Here is a 17,703-nt window from a genome sequence, read left to right as displayed (position 1 = left end):
GGGAGGGGGGGGGGTCGGTTGCCCTGCATATTTAAATGAGCTGCCACGCCCTAGATGGCAGCGGTGCACAGTCCGCATGTGCGGACTCCCATTTTTTTCACCCACCGCCACTCCCAGCAGTGGGAAAATAAAATCCAGCCCATGGTTTGTCAGACTGAATTTCAAATGTTAATGTTATAAACAAATGCTACAGGATTTTAAATATGCTTTATTTTACAGAGAATGACTGAAAATCTGGTATATGAGAAACCAGATGACCCCCTTGAGTTCATGCTACATCAGGTATGAGAAACATCATAAAAGATTTGCAAACATATCTTTATAAATTGAAGCACTGTTGACCTGGGTTGTCCTGATGCCTCAGTGGGTAAATATACTGTGAGGTATGGAACTGAGGCAAACAGGCCAGGAAGTCCCCAATTAGTTCCCTTGATCTGTACTGAGTTACTAGGCTTCAATGGGGCAGCTTTAGGTATAATTGACGTAATTGTCCCTCGATTAAAAGGGGAAAATTTCCCAGGTTTTCCACTTGCTGATTGCTGGATAATGCACACCCACGGTTGTTGGGCAAACAGAGGACTGGGCTTGGGTTTTATGTTACTCCAGGGTTGATTAGGCCACTCACCATTCAGCAGCCAGGCCTACACATTAGGAAAGTCCATTAGACGGAAGTAATGAACAGTAGTCAGCTCCTGTGGAGTTGTATCCGGTAACTTCATCTTTCATTTGAGACTCTAGAATTTTCTCTACCATAGATGTTAAATTATCTGGCCTGTCATTACCACATTCTTTTTAATAACGGATACTGCATCGGACACTTTCCAGCCCTCTAGCAAGCACACGCACCCAAATCAGTTCTGACATATAATTTTATGGGGCTCAGCAATGTTCTCCCTTGTCTTCCTCAGTATCCTCGGATGTATCCAATGGCCCTTGGTGCTTGTCTTCTTTTAGCTTAGCCCAACGGAGAATGTTGGTTGTCTTGTTTAGTTCCATTGAACAGGGATGCCTAGACATGCTTAGCGAAGAATTTCCTTTTATCCATCATAATATCACTTATCTCGCTGTCAACCACTTCAGGATTCACCTCCTGTCAGATATCCTCTTTGTAAAAGCCTCTGCAAATTTTTGATCATCATCGACAGACTGACAGTCTTCTCCTCTCAGAGGTCTCACCTCATTTTTAAGAATTCCCTTTTACTGATATACTGTTAAAATACTTTACTGTTCCTTTTAATGTTTTAGAATTTTCTTCCCTCATACTCAATCTTACCTTTCTTTATCCTTTTTTCACTTATTTTCCTATTTCTTATATTTTCCATTGGGTTTTTCTATCCCAACCAATAAATTGATAATTAAAATCTTCCAGAACAATAATTTTGTTATTCCTACTCATTGGTCTAATCTAACTGCAAATTTCCTTTTATTTTCTTCCCACAATTGGGAAGTCTGTAATACACCCATTCTAATGTAACAAGCTCTTTTTTCTCTTTAAGCTCCAACTAAAGTGACTATATTTACATCAACCCTATCGACAGAATGTTTCCCCTCTTTTAGCAATATTGCCACCCTCTTTAGAATTTCTAATTAAATTATATCTTGATATGTATATTTTCTATTCTTGTCCAGTTTGTAACCAGGTTTCTGTTAATTGTAGTAAGTGTAGATCTTCCTGTAAAATACTTGCTTCAAGCTCACCATGCTTATTTCTCTTATTTGTAAATTGCAATATATGCACTTGAACTGTTTTGCTTTATTTGGCACTACTCTTTTTCCCATTTTTTGGTCTACCCCCTATACTTCAGTCATTGCCTCATTTAAAACTAGTCCATTCACTCCATATCCTTCTTGCTAAATTGCTTTCTGCATGAATATTATCCTCATCTATCTCTCTCTTTCCTATCAGCTGATCCTGATTGGTTTTATTTTCCCAGTTCCCCTCTCCCTTCCTAGTTTAAATGCTTTGTCATTTCCCTATTTAACTGTTTTGACAGTGCATTAGCATCTTTCCTGTTCAAATGTAACCCATCTTTGCAGAACAGCTCCTATCTGTCCCAGAACTAGGCCAACAAAATTGAATCCCTCTTCCTGACAACACACCTTTAGCAATATATTGAATTTTTTTTATTCATTCATGGGATGTGGGTGTCGCTGGCCAGGCCAGCATTTGTTGTCCATCCCTAATTGCCCTAACTGAGTGGCTTGCTAGGCCATTTCAGAGGGCATGTAAGAGTCAACCACATTGCTGTGGGTCTGGAGTCACATGTAGGTCAGACCAGGTAAGGGCAGCAGATTTCCTTCCCTAAAGGATATTAGTGAACCAGATGGGCTTTTACAACAATCGACAATGGTTTCATGGCCATCATTAGATTAGCTTTTTAATTCCAGATTTATTAATTGAATTCAAATTCCACCTTCTGCTGTGGTGGGATTTGAACCCATGTCCCCACAGCAATACCCTGGGTCTCTGGGTTACTAGTCCAGTGAAAATACCACTACGCCACTGCCTCCCCTTCAATATATTGAATTACTTAATCTTCCTTTCCTATTCTAGCACATGGCTGGGGAAGCAATCCTGTGGTTACTTTTATTCCTTATGGATTCTGTCACAAAATGTTGATGATATTTGCTTCAAGAATTCTTAGTGTTACAAGTTTTTGTTGAATTGTGATAATATTTCTATGCACTGTTATGACCTCTGTATTTTATCTCAGGAACTGAACTGTATAGCACAGAACGTGTTGATGTATTTTAAATTTAGTACGTCAGATATTTGCTTGCTCTAGAGTGGGAACAATCAGAGAAATTCACAATACATATTTGATAACTGGGTATTTCTGCTCCATAATAGGTACAGGCATTGATCTGGATGCGTGACAAAGAAATCTGTGTGGAATAAACTGCACTCCAGCACATTGTGCTATGAAAGCATTCTAAGCATTCTGCAGGATTTGACGTGTTTTGATTTTTAATCAAGTCTTCTCATTGCTTCCATTACTCTAATATCATGTGCACAAATAGAGGACTTAAGGCAAGTGAACAATAACCACAGATGATTGGTTGAGGTAATATCTCATTTCCCAGGAAAAACCAAGAAAATCAGGTCACCTATATTTGTTGACTTGTTTTTGTTGTTAAAATGTTGCCGTGATAACTTCAGGGTTTTCTGAAAGACAATTAAATATCTGAAAAAATTTTTTTTTGCATGTCATGTTTGCTTTACATTTGCTGGTTTTGCGTTTTGTCTCTATTTTGCTTTTCTTCCTCCATTTTACAATCAGTTTTGTGATTTGAACCTTTGTTAGATTTGGCTTTAAGGCACCTGGGCACTTTCTGGTACCTTCTGCAAATGGACATTAACCATATGTGATCCTTAACAGTATGTGCCAGGGGGCTATTTGACTTTACTCAATGTCTACACTTGCACACATCCAGCAATCTACAACAGGAATTCTTGTTACAATTCTGGCCATTTTCCCCACCCTAATCTGAGGTGCTGAGACCAGTTCTAAGTGCTTCTATTGCTGTGCCAGCATAGACTAAGGATCAAATCTGGGACCTTGATGATCTGTATGGCTCAGCTACTCACTGCCTTAAAAAGCAGAGGTATTGGAGGAGCTTCCAATCAGGAGCTGTGTTCAGTGGGAGTGCATATTGGAAAACTGGGTACCTACTGTACATTTAAAACTAGCCAAGATATACATTCCCAGTGGACAGCTTTGCTTCCTGGGTGAGTAAGGTCAGACAGTAACCTCTCACTTGCCACCTTTTGATAGGAGGGTGTAGACATGTCAGAACTTACAGTATCTGCAAACCCAATGCCCATAAAAATAACTTGCCAAAAAACAAAATAAATCTTGACTTCTCAATGTGAAAACCAATAGATGAGAGTGATTTTGAAGTTACAATCTCATTTTGGGGTTTAGTTTTATAGGTTATGCTAACATAATGGTTATGCTAATGGATTAATAATCCAGAAGCCTGGGCTCATAACAATGTGAGTTCAAATCCCACCACGGAGCTTGAGAATTTGAATTCAGTTAATTAAATAAATCTGGAGAATGGTATTATTGATAATGGTGACCTTTTGGATTGTCATAAAAACACAACTAACTGGTAGGAAACCTGCTGTCCTTACCCAGGCTGCTTGTAGTGTGACCTCTATGTAACAATGTGATTGACTCTTAGCTGCCCTCTGAAATGGCCTCACAAGCCACTCAGCTGTCACCACAATCTTCTCAAGGGCAATTAGGAATGGGCAATAAATGCTAGCATTGCCAGCAACACCCACATCCCATGAATTGAATAAAATAAATTAATTAAAATTAAACTCTTGTGCATAATGTGCACAATTTAGGCCAGCCTAAAAAATGCATTTGAAGATTAAGCAGTGCTGAGTTTAATTGGGCATTCAATGTACTGACAAAACCAAATCCTACCTGCTGGAAATCTACCTTTGCACAGCCCCAGTTGCTTTGCAAAAAGCTGCAGGACTATAACACACATGGGCGATGTTTCTTATTTAATTACAGTTTCGTTTAACACTTATATATCGAAGATTCAGTGCCTATCTTGATAGGGTTGCAGAGAGGAAAGCAGTTTCTGCAGCTGCTCCACACCTCTAACTGCTGGAAGCGTGATTTGATGGGGTATGGTGTGTGTCCAGAAGAAGGAATTTTCCTCCACGCAAAATCAGGTGGCAGGTTGTTCAACCTTGCCCGTCTAAGAGCGAAGACCAAAGTACGGAAAGTCCTCATCAGGGAACTTCTCTTTGCTGACGATGCTGCATTAACATCTCACACTGAAGAGTGTCTGCAGAATCTCATCGACAGGTTTGCGGCTGCCTGCAACGAATTTGGCCTAGCCATCAGCCTCAAGAAAACGAACATCATGGGACAGGACATCAGAAATGCTCCATCCATCAATATCGGCGACCACGCTCTGGAAGTGGTTCAAGAGTTCACCTACCTAGGTTCAACTATCACCAGTAACCTGTCTCTCGATGCAGAAATCAACAAGCGCATGGGAGAGGCTTCCACTGCTATGTCCAGACTGGCCAAGAGAGTGTGGGAAAATGGCGCACTGACACGGAACACAAAAGTCCGCATGTATCAAGCTTGTGTCCTCAGTACCTTGCTCTATGGCAGCGAGGCCTGGACAACGTATGTCAGCCAAGAGCGACGTCTCAATTCATTCCATCTTGGCTGCCTCCGGAGAATCCTTGGCATCAGGTGGCAGGACCGTATCTCCAACACAGAAGTCCTCGAGGCGGCCAACATCCCCAGCTTATACACCCTACTGCGTCAGCGGCGCTTGAGATGTCTTGGCCATCTGAGCTGCATGGAAGATGGCAGGATCCCCAAAGACACATTGTACAGCGAGCTCGTCACTGGTATCAGACCCACCGGCTGTCCATGTCTCCGCTTTAAAGACGTCTGCAAACGCGACATGAAGTCCTGTGACATTGATCACAAGTCGTGGGAGTCAGTTGCCAGCGATCGCCAGAGCTGGCGGGCAGCCATAAAGGCAGGGCTAAAGTGTGGCGAATCGAAGAGACTTAGCGGTTGGCAGGAAAAAAGACAGACGCGCAAGGGGAGAGCCAACTGCGAAACAGCCCTGACAACCAATTTTATCTGCAGCACCTGTGGAAGAATCTGTCACTCTAGTATTGGCCTTTATAGCCATTCCAGGCGCTGCTCCACAAACCACTGACCACCTCCAGGCGTTTACCCATTGTCTCCCGAGACAAGGAGGCCAAAGAAGAGGTGTGTGTCCACATTGTGGTTAACAAGATGGTGACAACACACTCAAATACAATGATGAGTTGTGCTGCTTACCATACATCCTCGTACTTAAAAGGGAATTTTCCTGACATGGTTGGTAATATGGCAGAGTGTGATTTCCACCTGTGCACATGATCCTGCCGGCACCAGACTGCATTGTCCTTAAGAGTCTTCATTGACTATACAGGGTGCGATTTCAGTAAGAATCCCACTCCTGACTGAGTCTAAGCCACTGGAAGGGAAATCGGGGCAGACTGCAGCAGTTAAACAGCTGCTGCAGCTGAAATGTTAAGACACACAGCAAGTCACTCAGGGCAGGCGGGGAGGGCATGGTAGGGGGTGGGAGGGGAAAGAGAGAACTGCAGCTGTACTTGAATATTTGAACAGTGATATCGGAAAGAAGAACCTCATGTTGGGGGGTGGTTTGTCTATAATGACCTTGGTGCCAAGATTCTCAGAAGTCGTGGTGAAGATAATCCACACTGAGATAAAGGCCAGGAGACACTGGTGGAGAATTTGGGCTCTGTATAGCGGCCATTTTATGGGTACTATGTGGCCTCCTAGAGTTTGAAAATGGTGTCTGTGGATCACTTGCATACTTCCGACAGGAAATGCAATGAACCCCATATTTGTAAAGGGATTTTGAGCATGCACACCAAATGACTGCTGGCAGCATGGTAAGCTGGCAGATTATGATGCAATGCTGCCATTTCCGAACTCCACACTGCAAGCTATGCCCTCTCTTAATCTCCCACAGTTCAACATGATGTTAAATGACATGTAGGACCCCTCCACCAGTGCTATTTAAACTGACCATGAACTGCTTACAGTTTAGTTATTGGATTATTTCTGGCTGTTGCTGCAATTCCAAATGTTTTGGTGCTTTTCCATATTTGTTTCAAGTTTCAGTCGTCTACAGGGAATGGTCTGGCTGTTGCTGAAGTACTTTTTTGGTGACTTAAAGGCTCCTGCACAAAACCAGTTGCTCACAGACATGGGTGACCTGGTAGGCCTTCCTCTTGGAATTGAGAATGCCTGGGAGAATGAAGAAAGGCCATGCAAAGCAGGACAAGAGGGAAGAGGAGGGGGAGGACTCTTAGGAGGAGGCCATATCTGCAGAGGGTGTTTAGGGTGCCATTCTCTTACCTGATCTTCAGCGATGACCAAGGCTTGAGCCATCTACGCTTCACTAAAGAGGTTGTGACTGAAGTCTGCCACCTGCTGCAGCCACAATTCCATTCTCAAAGCAGGGCAAGGACTACATTGCCTGTGGCTGTCAAGATGACTGTGGCTCTTAACTTTTATGCGTCTGGCTCCTTCCATGCTGCTGCTGGAGAAAAGCAACATCTCGCACTTTGCACTACACTGCTGTATAAGGGAGGTCACTGAGGTGCTCTAAAAGACAGCTTCATCTCATTGCCCCTTGCCAGACACAAGTAGGTGCAGTGAGCAGGAGGTCTTGCTCGGTTTGCAGGTTTCCCTATGGTGCGCAGGGTGCCAATGACTGCACAAACAAGGTTGAACTTAATGGCCGTGGCAATGCCCCCATCCACCAGCTAGAAAGCCAATAGCAATCCAGCTGTGGCCATTTTCAGAAGCCCTGACAGATAATTGCTTGACATCGGAGTTCCTGTGCCTTAAAAGGCAAAGAGTCCACCTCCAAGAGCTGTCAGCCAATCAGAGGGACAGTAGATCTTCAGTCCCAGCAGCACCATTGGGAGTGTGGCCACTGCTGGGACTGCAGCTGATACAGAGCAGCAGTCATGGAGGAGGCCACCGTTGAGTGGGGGTGGGTCACCGAAGCCAGTCAGGCAGGCCCCAGCAAGATGGGGGTTGGGGTGGTCATTGTGGAGGGCAGGGGGTCTCTTTCAGTAAGGATGGTCCTTGCCACCGGGGAGGCCTTCATGGGCCACAGAGTGCCCAAACAGGAGGGCCCCTACCCCACTAGTCCACAGGGAGGCTGCCAGGGTATACCTGGCGGCCTCCCACCGACTCACCACTGGTGGGGAGGCTCTCATGTGGCCATTAATTGGCCACTTAAGGGCCTCAATTGGCTTCCAAGCAGGAAAGGCCATCCTCAACCTTATCTTTATTGGGGGAGTCAGGAAGGCAACAGACACTCTATCCCACACCTTCCTTCCTGATTCTATGCCCACCCCTCGGCTCCCAGCCCGCTTCCAAGGGGGGAGTTAAATTCCATCCACAATGCCTTGCCATTTTCCTGAACACACATGCACAGCAGGCCTACAAAGACAGCCATGCTGCCACAAGGATTATTATAGAGCACACCATTGGCATCCTCGAGCAATACTTCCGATATCTAGACTGCCCTGGTGGAGCCCTGCAGTATTCAGCTGAGGGGGTTTCAAGATTTGTGGTAGTCTGCTGCATGCGGCACAATCTTGGCATCATAAAGAAGCAGTCCTATCAAGTGAGAAGCTGAGGAGAAGGAGGACGAGGAAGTGGAAGGCAAGGAAGTAGAGGAACAATAGCGGAATAGGCAGAGGAAGGGAGGTTACAATGTAGACAACCTCCTTCTGCCGGACTCTACGTGATCAAATAATTAAGGAGCGATAGCCAGTAACCAACCTCAATCATAACTCTCTATTCACCAACACTCCCAAGTCGCTTTACCTTTCCTCTGTCACTGACCATCACATTATCCCCTTTCCCACAGTGCAAAAATAACAGCCAACACAAAATACACGTTCCCATCCAAATTTATGAATTAAATAATGACATAATACATGCAAAAATAAACTAACACCCTGTGCATTCCCTTAGTGCCTCTTCTGTGTGCCTTTGCCTCTCCTAGTGCTCTACAAGGTATTTTCCCAGTGGATACCACATGGCTAGTGGAAGGTGGCTGACCATCAGTTGAGAAGCCGCAGAGTACCTTGAAGGGCGACCTTGAGCAGCCAGGAACCTAGAGGGCCCGGCTTCAGGCTGCACCATCTTGGCCTGGGTGGCAGCAGTCTAGTCAGGCTGACTGACAGGCAACATCAAGGGAACTGATGGAGTGGCAGGGGTGAGAGGATGAATGTTGTCACACTGAGATAGGACAGTAGGTTCATATTCCATGGAACTACTGCCACTCGCCTGGGGTGGCACATCAGCAATCCTAGTAACCTTTTAGGAGAACAGATTTCTGGAGTGCTGTGATACCCTGCAAGTCCCTTTGCACTCCATAATCCACAATGTAATAGGAGTCTGAACTTGCATGGCAGAAAGCTGAGTTTGCATTGCAGCACGCAAACCTTTGGTATGAGCTGCTTGAGCTACAATGGAAGCTAAAACATTGGACATCACATGTTGTAGCATGGTACCGCAGGTATATTGATGGAGGTGGCCGCCCATTTCATGTTGGAAAGAATGGGCTCCAAGCTTTGTGCAAAGCTCATGCCAAGTTGGTGCTGGTCTCCTCCATGCTCCTGTGCAGGCTTTCTGGCAGGGTTTCCAGTGCACCTAGCATTTGGTTATGCACATCGATCTTCTGGAGCCTGGCCCATCAAAGTCCTCATCTGACTCCTGCAGCAAAACTAGTATGTGACCTTGCCCTCTGGCAAGCTGGCAGCTGTGCTATCCTTTCCCTCTGCCCTGGCTCCTGCATATTTGTGGCCAGCATCTCATCTATTGTAGCCTCTAAATTATGCACAATGTCAATATCTGAGCTGATGGCTGCGACTGTGAAATTGAGTGATGGTATCTCTTCATCTTCACTTCCTTCTTCCTTTTTCTCCACTGCCTGGGCAGTTTCTTGTTCTAGACTATCTGAAATGAAAAAGGGATAAGGGTTGGTTTGTAGTGAGGGAGAGGAGAAAGTAAGAAGTGTATGTTTACACCATCTGCAGTTTTCTCTGTCAGAAGAGATTGAGGGATGAAGGAGAAGTGGAATAAGAGGAGGATTACATATGCAGATGCCCTCATCATCAATTGCTTCAGCTTCTCCCACCATCCTGTTGGGCACGGCCTTAGCAATGCCTCTTCGCATGGTGGCCAGCATTGCCTCCCTGATGGGGGTGAAAACGTGCAGACACGCATCTCCTCCTCCAGTTCTTTCTTGCTGTCTCCTGTAATGTGCCACCTCCTCCTGCAGGAAAGAGGGAAGTGTCAGTGTCGTGCAATATGTTGGGGTGATGTGTCTGTTACAGTTGAATAATTGCCAGTGTGTACGAGTGGTGAGATGTGAGTGTGAGGTTTTCAACAATTCGAAGTGTGTGAGGGTGAGGTGAAATATATGAATAGTTGGGTTCAATCCTGATTGATAGTTACTGTTGGTAGGTGGGTGATGGACATGTAGTGAATTGAGCAATGGATGAGACAATTGATAGGATATGCCATTTGAAGATAAACTCACTGACCTGGACAACTCATGTGAGACCATCAAACTTCTTCCTGTACTGCATCCAGGTTCTTGCAGCTAGATTCCTGACATTGACCTCCGCTGCTGGCATTGACCTCCGCTGCTATCTCTTCCCACTGAGATAATGGGTTTTGATCGAATAGATACAGAAAGGCTGTTCCTCTGGTGAGTGGGTCAATAAGTAGAGATCATAGATTTAAAATCATTGACAAAACATTGAGAGGGGAGATGAGGAGAAACTTCTCCACAGAGAGTTGTTGGGATCTGGAACGCTCTATCTGAAAAGGTGGTGGGAACTGAAAGAAGAAGAAAAAGACTTGCATTTGTAAAGCACCTTTCACAACCTCAAGGCATCCCAAAGTGCTTTACAGCAAATTAAGTATTTTTTTTCCGAAGTGTAGTCATGGTTGTAATGCTGGAAACATGGCAGCCAATTTGCACACAGTAATGTAATAAACCAGATAACCTGTCTTTTTTGTGATGTTTATTGAGGGATAAATGTTGGCCAGGACACTGGGGATAACTCCCCTCCTCTTCTTCAAAATAGTGCTATGTATCTTCTACATTCACCTGCGAGAGAAGACAAGGCCCCAGTTTAACATTTCATCTAAAGGACGTACAGTACTTCCTTAGGCCTCTACTTGATTGTTAGCCTAGGTTTTCATACTTAAATCATTGGATTGGGACTTGAACCCGCAACCTTCTGACTCAGAGGTAAGAAGTGAACCATGGCAATCATAACTAACCAGTGCACAAGTAATTTTAAAAGGGAGTTGGACAGGTACTTAAGGGTGAGGAACTTACAAAATTACAGACAAAAAAACAGGATGTGGGACTGAACGCAACTATATGAATTATAAGAACAATGTACATGGACTTCCAAAAAGCGTTTAATAAAGTGCCTCATAACAGGTTTGTTAGCAAAGTTGAAGCCCAATAAAAGTGGCAGCATGCATATGAAATTGGCTGAGTGACAGAAAACAGAGTAGTGGTAAACAGTTGTTTTTCAGATTGGAGGAAAGCAAACAGTGGCGTTCCCCAAGTTTGGCACTAGGATCACTACAATTCTTGATATATATTAACTTAGACTTGGGTGTCCAGGGCACAATTTCAAAATTTGCAGAGACACAAATCTTGGAAGTATAGTGAACTGTGAGCAGGATAGTGATTGACTTAAAGAGGATATAGACACATACCTGTCTGGTGGAAAAGCCAGACCTGTGGTAGATGCTATTTAATGCAGAGACATGTGAAGTGATACAATCTGGTAGGAAGAATGATGAGAGACAATATAAACTAAAGGGTACAATTCTAAAGGGGGTGGAGAAACAGAGAGACCTGGGGTATATGTGCACAAATCGTTGAAGGTGGCAAAGCTGGTTGAGAAATTGGCTTGAAAGGCGTACGGGATCCTCAGTTTTATAAATAGAGGCATAGATTACAAAAGCAAGGAAGTTATGATGAACATTTATAAAACCCTGATTCGGCCTCAACTGGAGTATTGTGTTCAATTCTGGGCACCGCATTTTGGAAAGGATGTGAAGGCTTTTTAGATGGAGTGCAGAAAAGATTTACAAGAATGGTTCCAGGATTGAGGGATTATGCGGATAGGTTGGAGAAGCTGGGGCTGTTCTGCTTAAAGAGGCGGGAGGAGTGCACTGTTAATTCAGTCCCACTTCTCCACAGGTCACAACATAGTCTTTAAAGCTTTCCCACTTGTTGAAACAGTCAATCAGATACACCATTTTCCCCAGAATAGAACACAGTCACCAAGTTTCTTTACTGAACAACAAAATTAACAGTTTATTATAAAAACAAGTCTGATCTAGTAATGAAGTAAAACAATATCACATAGAACAATTTTTTTTTACAAATCCAACATTAAATTTTAAACAGTTCCCTTTTCTATGTTAACTAATTTCTAAAGTCCCTTTTTACCTTAGTCCCTTCACACTCACACATACATACATATATATATATATATACCAGTTAACCAAAAATGTAAAAAAGGATTTTTAGATCAGAGCTCTATTACAGACAAAAAAACACACACCTGGGTAGATCACTTGCCCACCCCTGAAAAAACAGCACACAGTCCAACCTCTGAGCACACGTAGACAGAAACTTTAGAATCTTCCCGAAATTAGTTCTCTTTAGGCAGCGTTGAAAAGGTAATTTAGCAGGCCTTCTTGAAATACAGAAGACAAGACAAATTCACAGTGAACTTCACAGAATCTCTTAGAGAATTGCAAGAAAGTGAGCTGGGTCATAGTCATCTGCTCTTTCCTGGAATTCTCTTCTTCTTCTGTCCTTTTTTGTTACTTTAGCAGCACTTGACTTTTTTTAAAACATTCAGCAAGAATCTGGTCTCTTCTTCCAGAGTGTAAAACACACACTGACTGACACCCAGAAAACTTGTCAGTTTTTTTGCCCATCCCAGGTGTCCTGTTGCTACTGGGCTTGTCCAATCAAAGGAGTGCTTGTCAATTTTCTGCCCCTGTTACCAAGGCTTCTGCTCTAAGCTTCACCCCAGCCATGTGACATACAGCAACACTGTTGCCAATCCAGCTCTCTCAGGGCCCTGATGGTTTCCTTTATAAAATGAAATACCCTGGTCCACATTTATTCAACTTAACCATAAATTATTTTTTAAAACATTTTAAACAAAAAACAATCACGTTTATAATAATTGGCATAAGAGAATCAGAGAACACAGACTTGAAGTGCTTGGCAAAAGAACCAAAGGCAGAATGGGGGAAAACTTTTTTTACACAGTGGGTGGTTACGATTTGGAGCAGGAAGATTTCAAAAGGGAATTGGATAATCATCTGAAGGGAAATAAAATTGCAGGGCTATGGGGAAAGAGCTGGGAGTGGATTAGTTAAATTGTTCCTGCAGAAAACTGGCATAGGCTTGCCAGGCTGAATGGCCTCCTTCTGTGTTGTAACCATTCTATGATTCTATGTTCTCTTAAACACCCAGCACAGACACGATGGTCCAAATGGCCACCTTCTGTGTTGTAAGTTTCTATGATTCTATGATTATCTTGTCTCATCTTACTCCACACAAGAAATAAAAGAGACTGCGTGGCACTGTGGATAAGCACATCGTCCTTTCAGCTCTTGGGTTTCAGTTAGAACCCAATTCAAGGTGGTGAGGTAAAAGTCTTCTCTGTCATTTCATCATGATGATCCTATATGAAATTAATTTGAACAGAATCAACCCAGGTCCTACTAGCTACGGGTCCACAGCACCAGAATGGCTTGAATAGGCTGTCTGGCTCAAAGTCATCAGAAGAATGGTTGGTATAGGAAATGGAGAAGTCAGATGTGTAGTTGTGGTGATGCTCTGAGGTTGTGGGTTAAGAAATACATACTATTTGGTTAAGTATAATGTTTACTCTACAGCTAGACTTGGTATACCTGACTTCAGGGCCTACAACATGCAATCTATTATTCACGAGACCTGCTGACTGGCGCACGACATTCCATTTCAAAAAGCATTGAAAAATGCTATGTTGTGTTTTCTCAAACTTAAAACCCATCATAAAATTGCATGTCTCTTGGCATTTCTTCGCGGACGTAGATTTTGGGAAGGTTGTATTCATCGGTTGCAGGCCCGCTGGAGGCTAGTCAAGCCTATCTGTGACAGGCAGATTCTCCTACAGCAGGTACAAGTGAAGATGTAGTCTCTGCTGGGGCAACTGGATCTATCCTTCTCCTTTTCTCTTTCATGCTGGTTCTTCACTTAATCTCATTGTCCTCCTGATGTAGCATCTCCAAGTATCACGGTCTATGGCCTGCGCTTCCCACTGGCGATGGTCAATGTAGTACACAGAAAGGGACTTCTTCAGGGAGTCCTTGAAACGTTTGCATGGGGCCCCTCTGTTCCTTTTATCCGTGGTCAGCTCTCCGTAGAATACGATCTTGGGCAGGCAACTGTCGTCCAACTGGCCAACGTGACCCGCCCAACGTAGTTGGCTTTGCAGGAGGATGGCCTCGATGCTGGTGATGTTTGCTGTTGCCAGGACTTCAATGTTTGTGATGAGGTCCCACCAGATCTTGAGGATGCTGCGGAAGCAGTGATGATGGAAGCGCCTAGAAGGCATACACAAAGGCGGTATAGGACCCATGCCTCAGCGCCATACAGAGGAGTGGTGAGGACTACAGTTTGTACACTTTGAGTTTGGTCTGTGCTTTGAGGTTGTGATTGCTGCACAGCCATTTGTAGAGTCTGCCGAATGTACTGTTTGCTTTTGAGAGCCTATTGTCCACTTCCTTGTCTATGGTGGCATCAACTGAGATGACCTCCCCAAATAAGTAAATGCTTGACGGCAGTCAGCTCGGTTCCCTCAATGACAGTGCTTGGTGGTCTATATTCTTGGTGTGCAGTCAGATGCAAGACTTCAGTTTTCTTTAAACTGATTTTTAGTCCGAAGAGTTGTGCCGCCTCAGAAAAATGTGTTGTTATACTTTGCAGGTCTGACTGACTGTGGACCAGGAGAGAAGTCATCGGCGAAAAGAAGTTCATGCATGAGTTTTTCTTGTGTCTTTGTATGAGCCTGAAGATGCCTAAGGTTGAAAAGGCCTCCATCAGTCCCTCCTTAAGGTCTCCTTGGCTGCTGCAGCATCATGCTGAAAAAGATGGTGAATAGGGTCAGGGCCAGCACACATCCCTGCTTCATGTCATTGGAGATTCAGAAGGGACTTGAGAGGTCACTGTTTTGCTTGACTTGTCCAGACTGATTTTCATGAAACTGCTTCACCGTGGCCAGGAACCTGGGTGGGAATCCAAGTTTTACAAGGATTTTCCAAAGTCACAGTGTCAAATGCCTTGTTGAGATCTACGAAAGTGACGTACAAGCCTTTGTTTTGCTCCCAACACTTTTATTGTAATTGTCTGAGCGCAAATACCATGTCTGGTGCCTCTGTTTGCTCTGAAACCACACTGGCACTCTGGGAGGTTTTCTTCCGCAATGGTAGCACAAGCCTGTTCAGATGTATTCTAGCCAGGATCTTCCCAGCAATAAAAAGGAGGGTGATCCCTCGGTAGTTGGAGCTGTCTGATTTTTCTCCTTTTTTTGTGCAAGGTGATGATAACGGCATCACGAAGATCCTGTGGAATCCTGCTCCGTTCCCAGCAGGCCATGAAAAACTCATGGAACTTGGTGTATAGGGCAGGGCCACCATGCTTCAAGGCTTTGGGTGGAATTTCATCGGCTCTGGGAGCTTTGTTGTTCTTCATCTGGTTGATGGCAGTCACAGTTTCCTCCAGAGTTGCGCTCTCATTCAGTTCTTCTTTGACAGGCTGTTGTTGGACGTGATTGATGGCAGTATCATGCACTGTGTACTTGGTGCTAAAGAGAATTTCAAAGTGCTCCGGCCAGTGATCCAGGACGGACTTCTTGTTGGTCTGTAGGATCTTGCCATTGGCACTCCTCACGCCATTTTGCGTTTGATGTGCTGGTCCATAAACAGATTTTAGTGCTTCACAGAAACTCCTCATGTTGCCAGTATCAGCGTACAGTTGAGTTTTTTCTGCAAGTGCAGGGTAGGCAGTGGCGTAGTGGTATTATCATTGGACTAGTAACCCAGAGACCCAGGGTGGAATTTGAATTTAATTAATAAATCTGGAATTAAAAGCTAGTCTAATGCTGGCCATGAAACCATTGTCGATTGTTGTAAAAACCCATCTGGTTCACTAATGTCCTTCAGGGAAGGAAATCTGCTGTCCTTACCTGGTCTGGCCTACATGTGACTCCAGACCCACAGCAATGTGGTTAACTCTTAGATGCCCTCTGAAATGGCCTAGCAAGCCACTCAGTTTTACCTAACCGCTACGATGTCAATAAAAAGGAATGAAACCGGATGGACCGCCCAGCATCGATCTCGGCACCAGAAACGACAACGGCAAACCCAGCCCTGTCGACCCTGCAAAGTCCTCCTTACTAACATATGGGGGCTTGTGCCAAAGTTGGGAGAGCTGTCCCACAGACTAGTCAAGCAACAGCCTGACGTAGTCATACTCACGGAATCATAGCTTACAGACAATGTCCCAGACACTGCCATCACCATCCCCGGGTATGTCCTGTCCCACCGGCAGGTGGCACAGTGGTATACAGTAGGGAGGGAGTTGCCCTGGGAGACCTCAACATTGACTCCGGACCCCATGCTGTCTCATGGCATCAGGTCAAACATGGGCAAAGTAACCTCCTACTGATTACCACCTACCGCCCTCCCTCAGCTGATGACTCAGTACTCCTCCATGTTGAACACCACTTCGAGGATGCACTGAGGGTGGCAAGGGCACAAAATGTACTCTGGGTGGGGGACATCAATGTCCATCACCAAGAGTGGCTCGGTAGCACCACTACTGACCGAGCTGGCCGAGTCCTAAAGGACATAGCTGCTAGACTGGGTCTGCGGCAGGTGGTGAGGGAACCAACACGAGGGAAAAACATACCTGACCTCGTCCTCACCAATCTGCCTGCCGCAGATGCTTCTGTCCATGACTGTATTGGTAGGAGTGACCACCGCACAGTCCTTGTGGAGATAAAGCCCCGCCTTCACATTGAGGATACCATCCATCATGTTGTGTTGCACTACCACCGTGCTAAATGGGATAGATTTCAAACAGATCTAGCAATGCAAACTGGGCATCCATGAGGCGCTGTGGGCCATCAGCAGCAGCAGAATTGTACTCAACCACAATCTGTAACCTCATGGCCTGGGATATCCCCCACTCTACCATTACCATCAAGCCAGGAGACCAACCCTGGTTCAATGAAGAGTGCAGGAGGGCATGCCAGGAGCAGCATCAGGCATACCTCAAAATGAGGTGTCAACCTGGTGAAGCTACAACACAGGACTATATGCGTGCCAAACTGCGTAAGCAGCATGCAATAAACAGAGCTAAGCGGTCCCATAACCAATGGATCAGATCGAAGCTCTGCAGTCCTGCCACATCCAGCCGTGAATGGTGGTGGACAATTAAACAACTAACTGGAGGAGGTGGCTCCACAAACATCCCCATCCTCGATGATGGGGAAGCCCAGCACATCAGTGCGAAAGATAAGGCTGATGATTTGCAACAATCTTCAGTCAGAAGTGCCGAGTTGATGATCCATCTCGGCCTCCTCCTGAAGTCCCCAGCATCACAGATGCCAGACTTCAGCCAATTCAATTCACTCCGCTTGATATCAAGAAACGACTGAAGGCACTGGATACTGCAAAAGCTATGGGCCCCGACAATATTCCGGCAATAGTACTGAAGACCTGTGCTCCAGAGCTTGCTGCGCCCCTAGCCAAGCTGTTCTAGTACAACTACAACACTGGCATCTACCCTGCAATTGGAAAATTGCCCAGGTATGTCCTGGACACAAAAAGCAGGACAAGTCCAACCTGGCCAATTACTGCCCCATCAGCCTACTCTCAATCATCAGTAAAGTGATGGAAGGTGTCATCAACAGTGCCATCAAGCGGCACTTGCTTAGCAATAACCTGCTCAGTGATGCTCAGTTTGGGTTCCGTCAGGGCCACTCAGCTCCTGACCTCATTA

General features: G+C 44.9%; 1 protein-coding gene across 1 annotated transcript in view; it reads left to right on the top strand.

The window, feature by feature from the left end:
• The window catches only part of LOC137374171 (uncharacterized), a 56,911-nt gene extending 53,742 nt beyond the window's left edge, over positions 1 to 3,169 (top strand). The window contains exons 11-12 of the mRNA XM_068039956.1: positions 220 to 282; positions 2,852 to 3,169. Of these exons, the coding sequence (XP_067896057.1) occupies positions 220 to 282; positions 2,852 to 2,899 (111 nt within the window). The 3' untranslated portion in view covers positions 2,900 to 3,169. The remainder of the gene's footprint in view (positions 1 to 219; positions 283 to 2,851) is intronic.
• The last annotated feature ends 14,534 nt before the right edge of the window (positions 3,170 to 17,703 follow it).

The sequence above is a fragment of the Heterodontus francisci genome, chromosome 10, assembly GCF_036365525.1.
Source record: "Heterodontus francisci isolate sHetFra1 chromosome 10, sHetFra1.hap1, whole genome shotgun sequence".
Classification (NCBI taxonomy): Eukaryota; Metazoa; Chordata; class Chondrichthyes; order Heterodontiformes; family Heterodontidae; genus Heterodontus; species Heterodontus francisci.
This window is presented reverse-complemented; position numbering and strand designations above follow the sequence as displayed.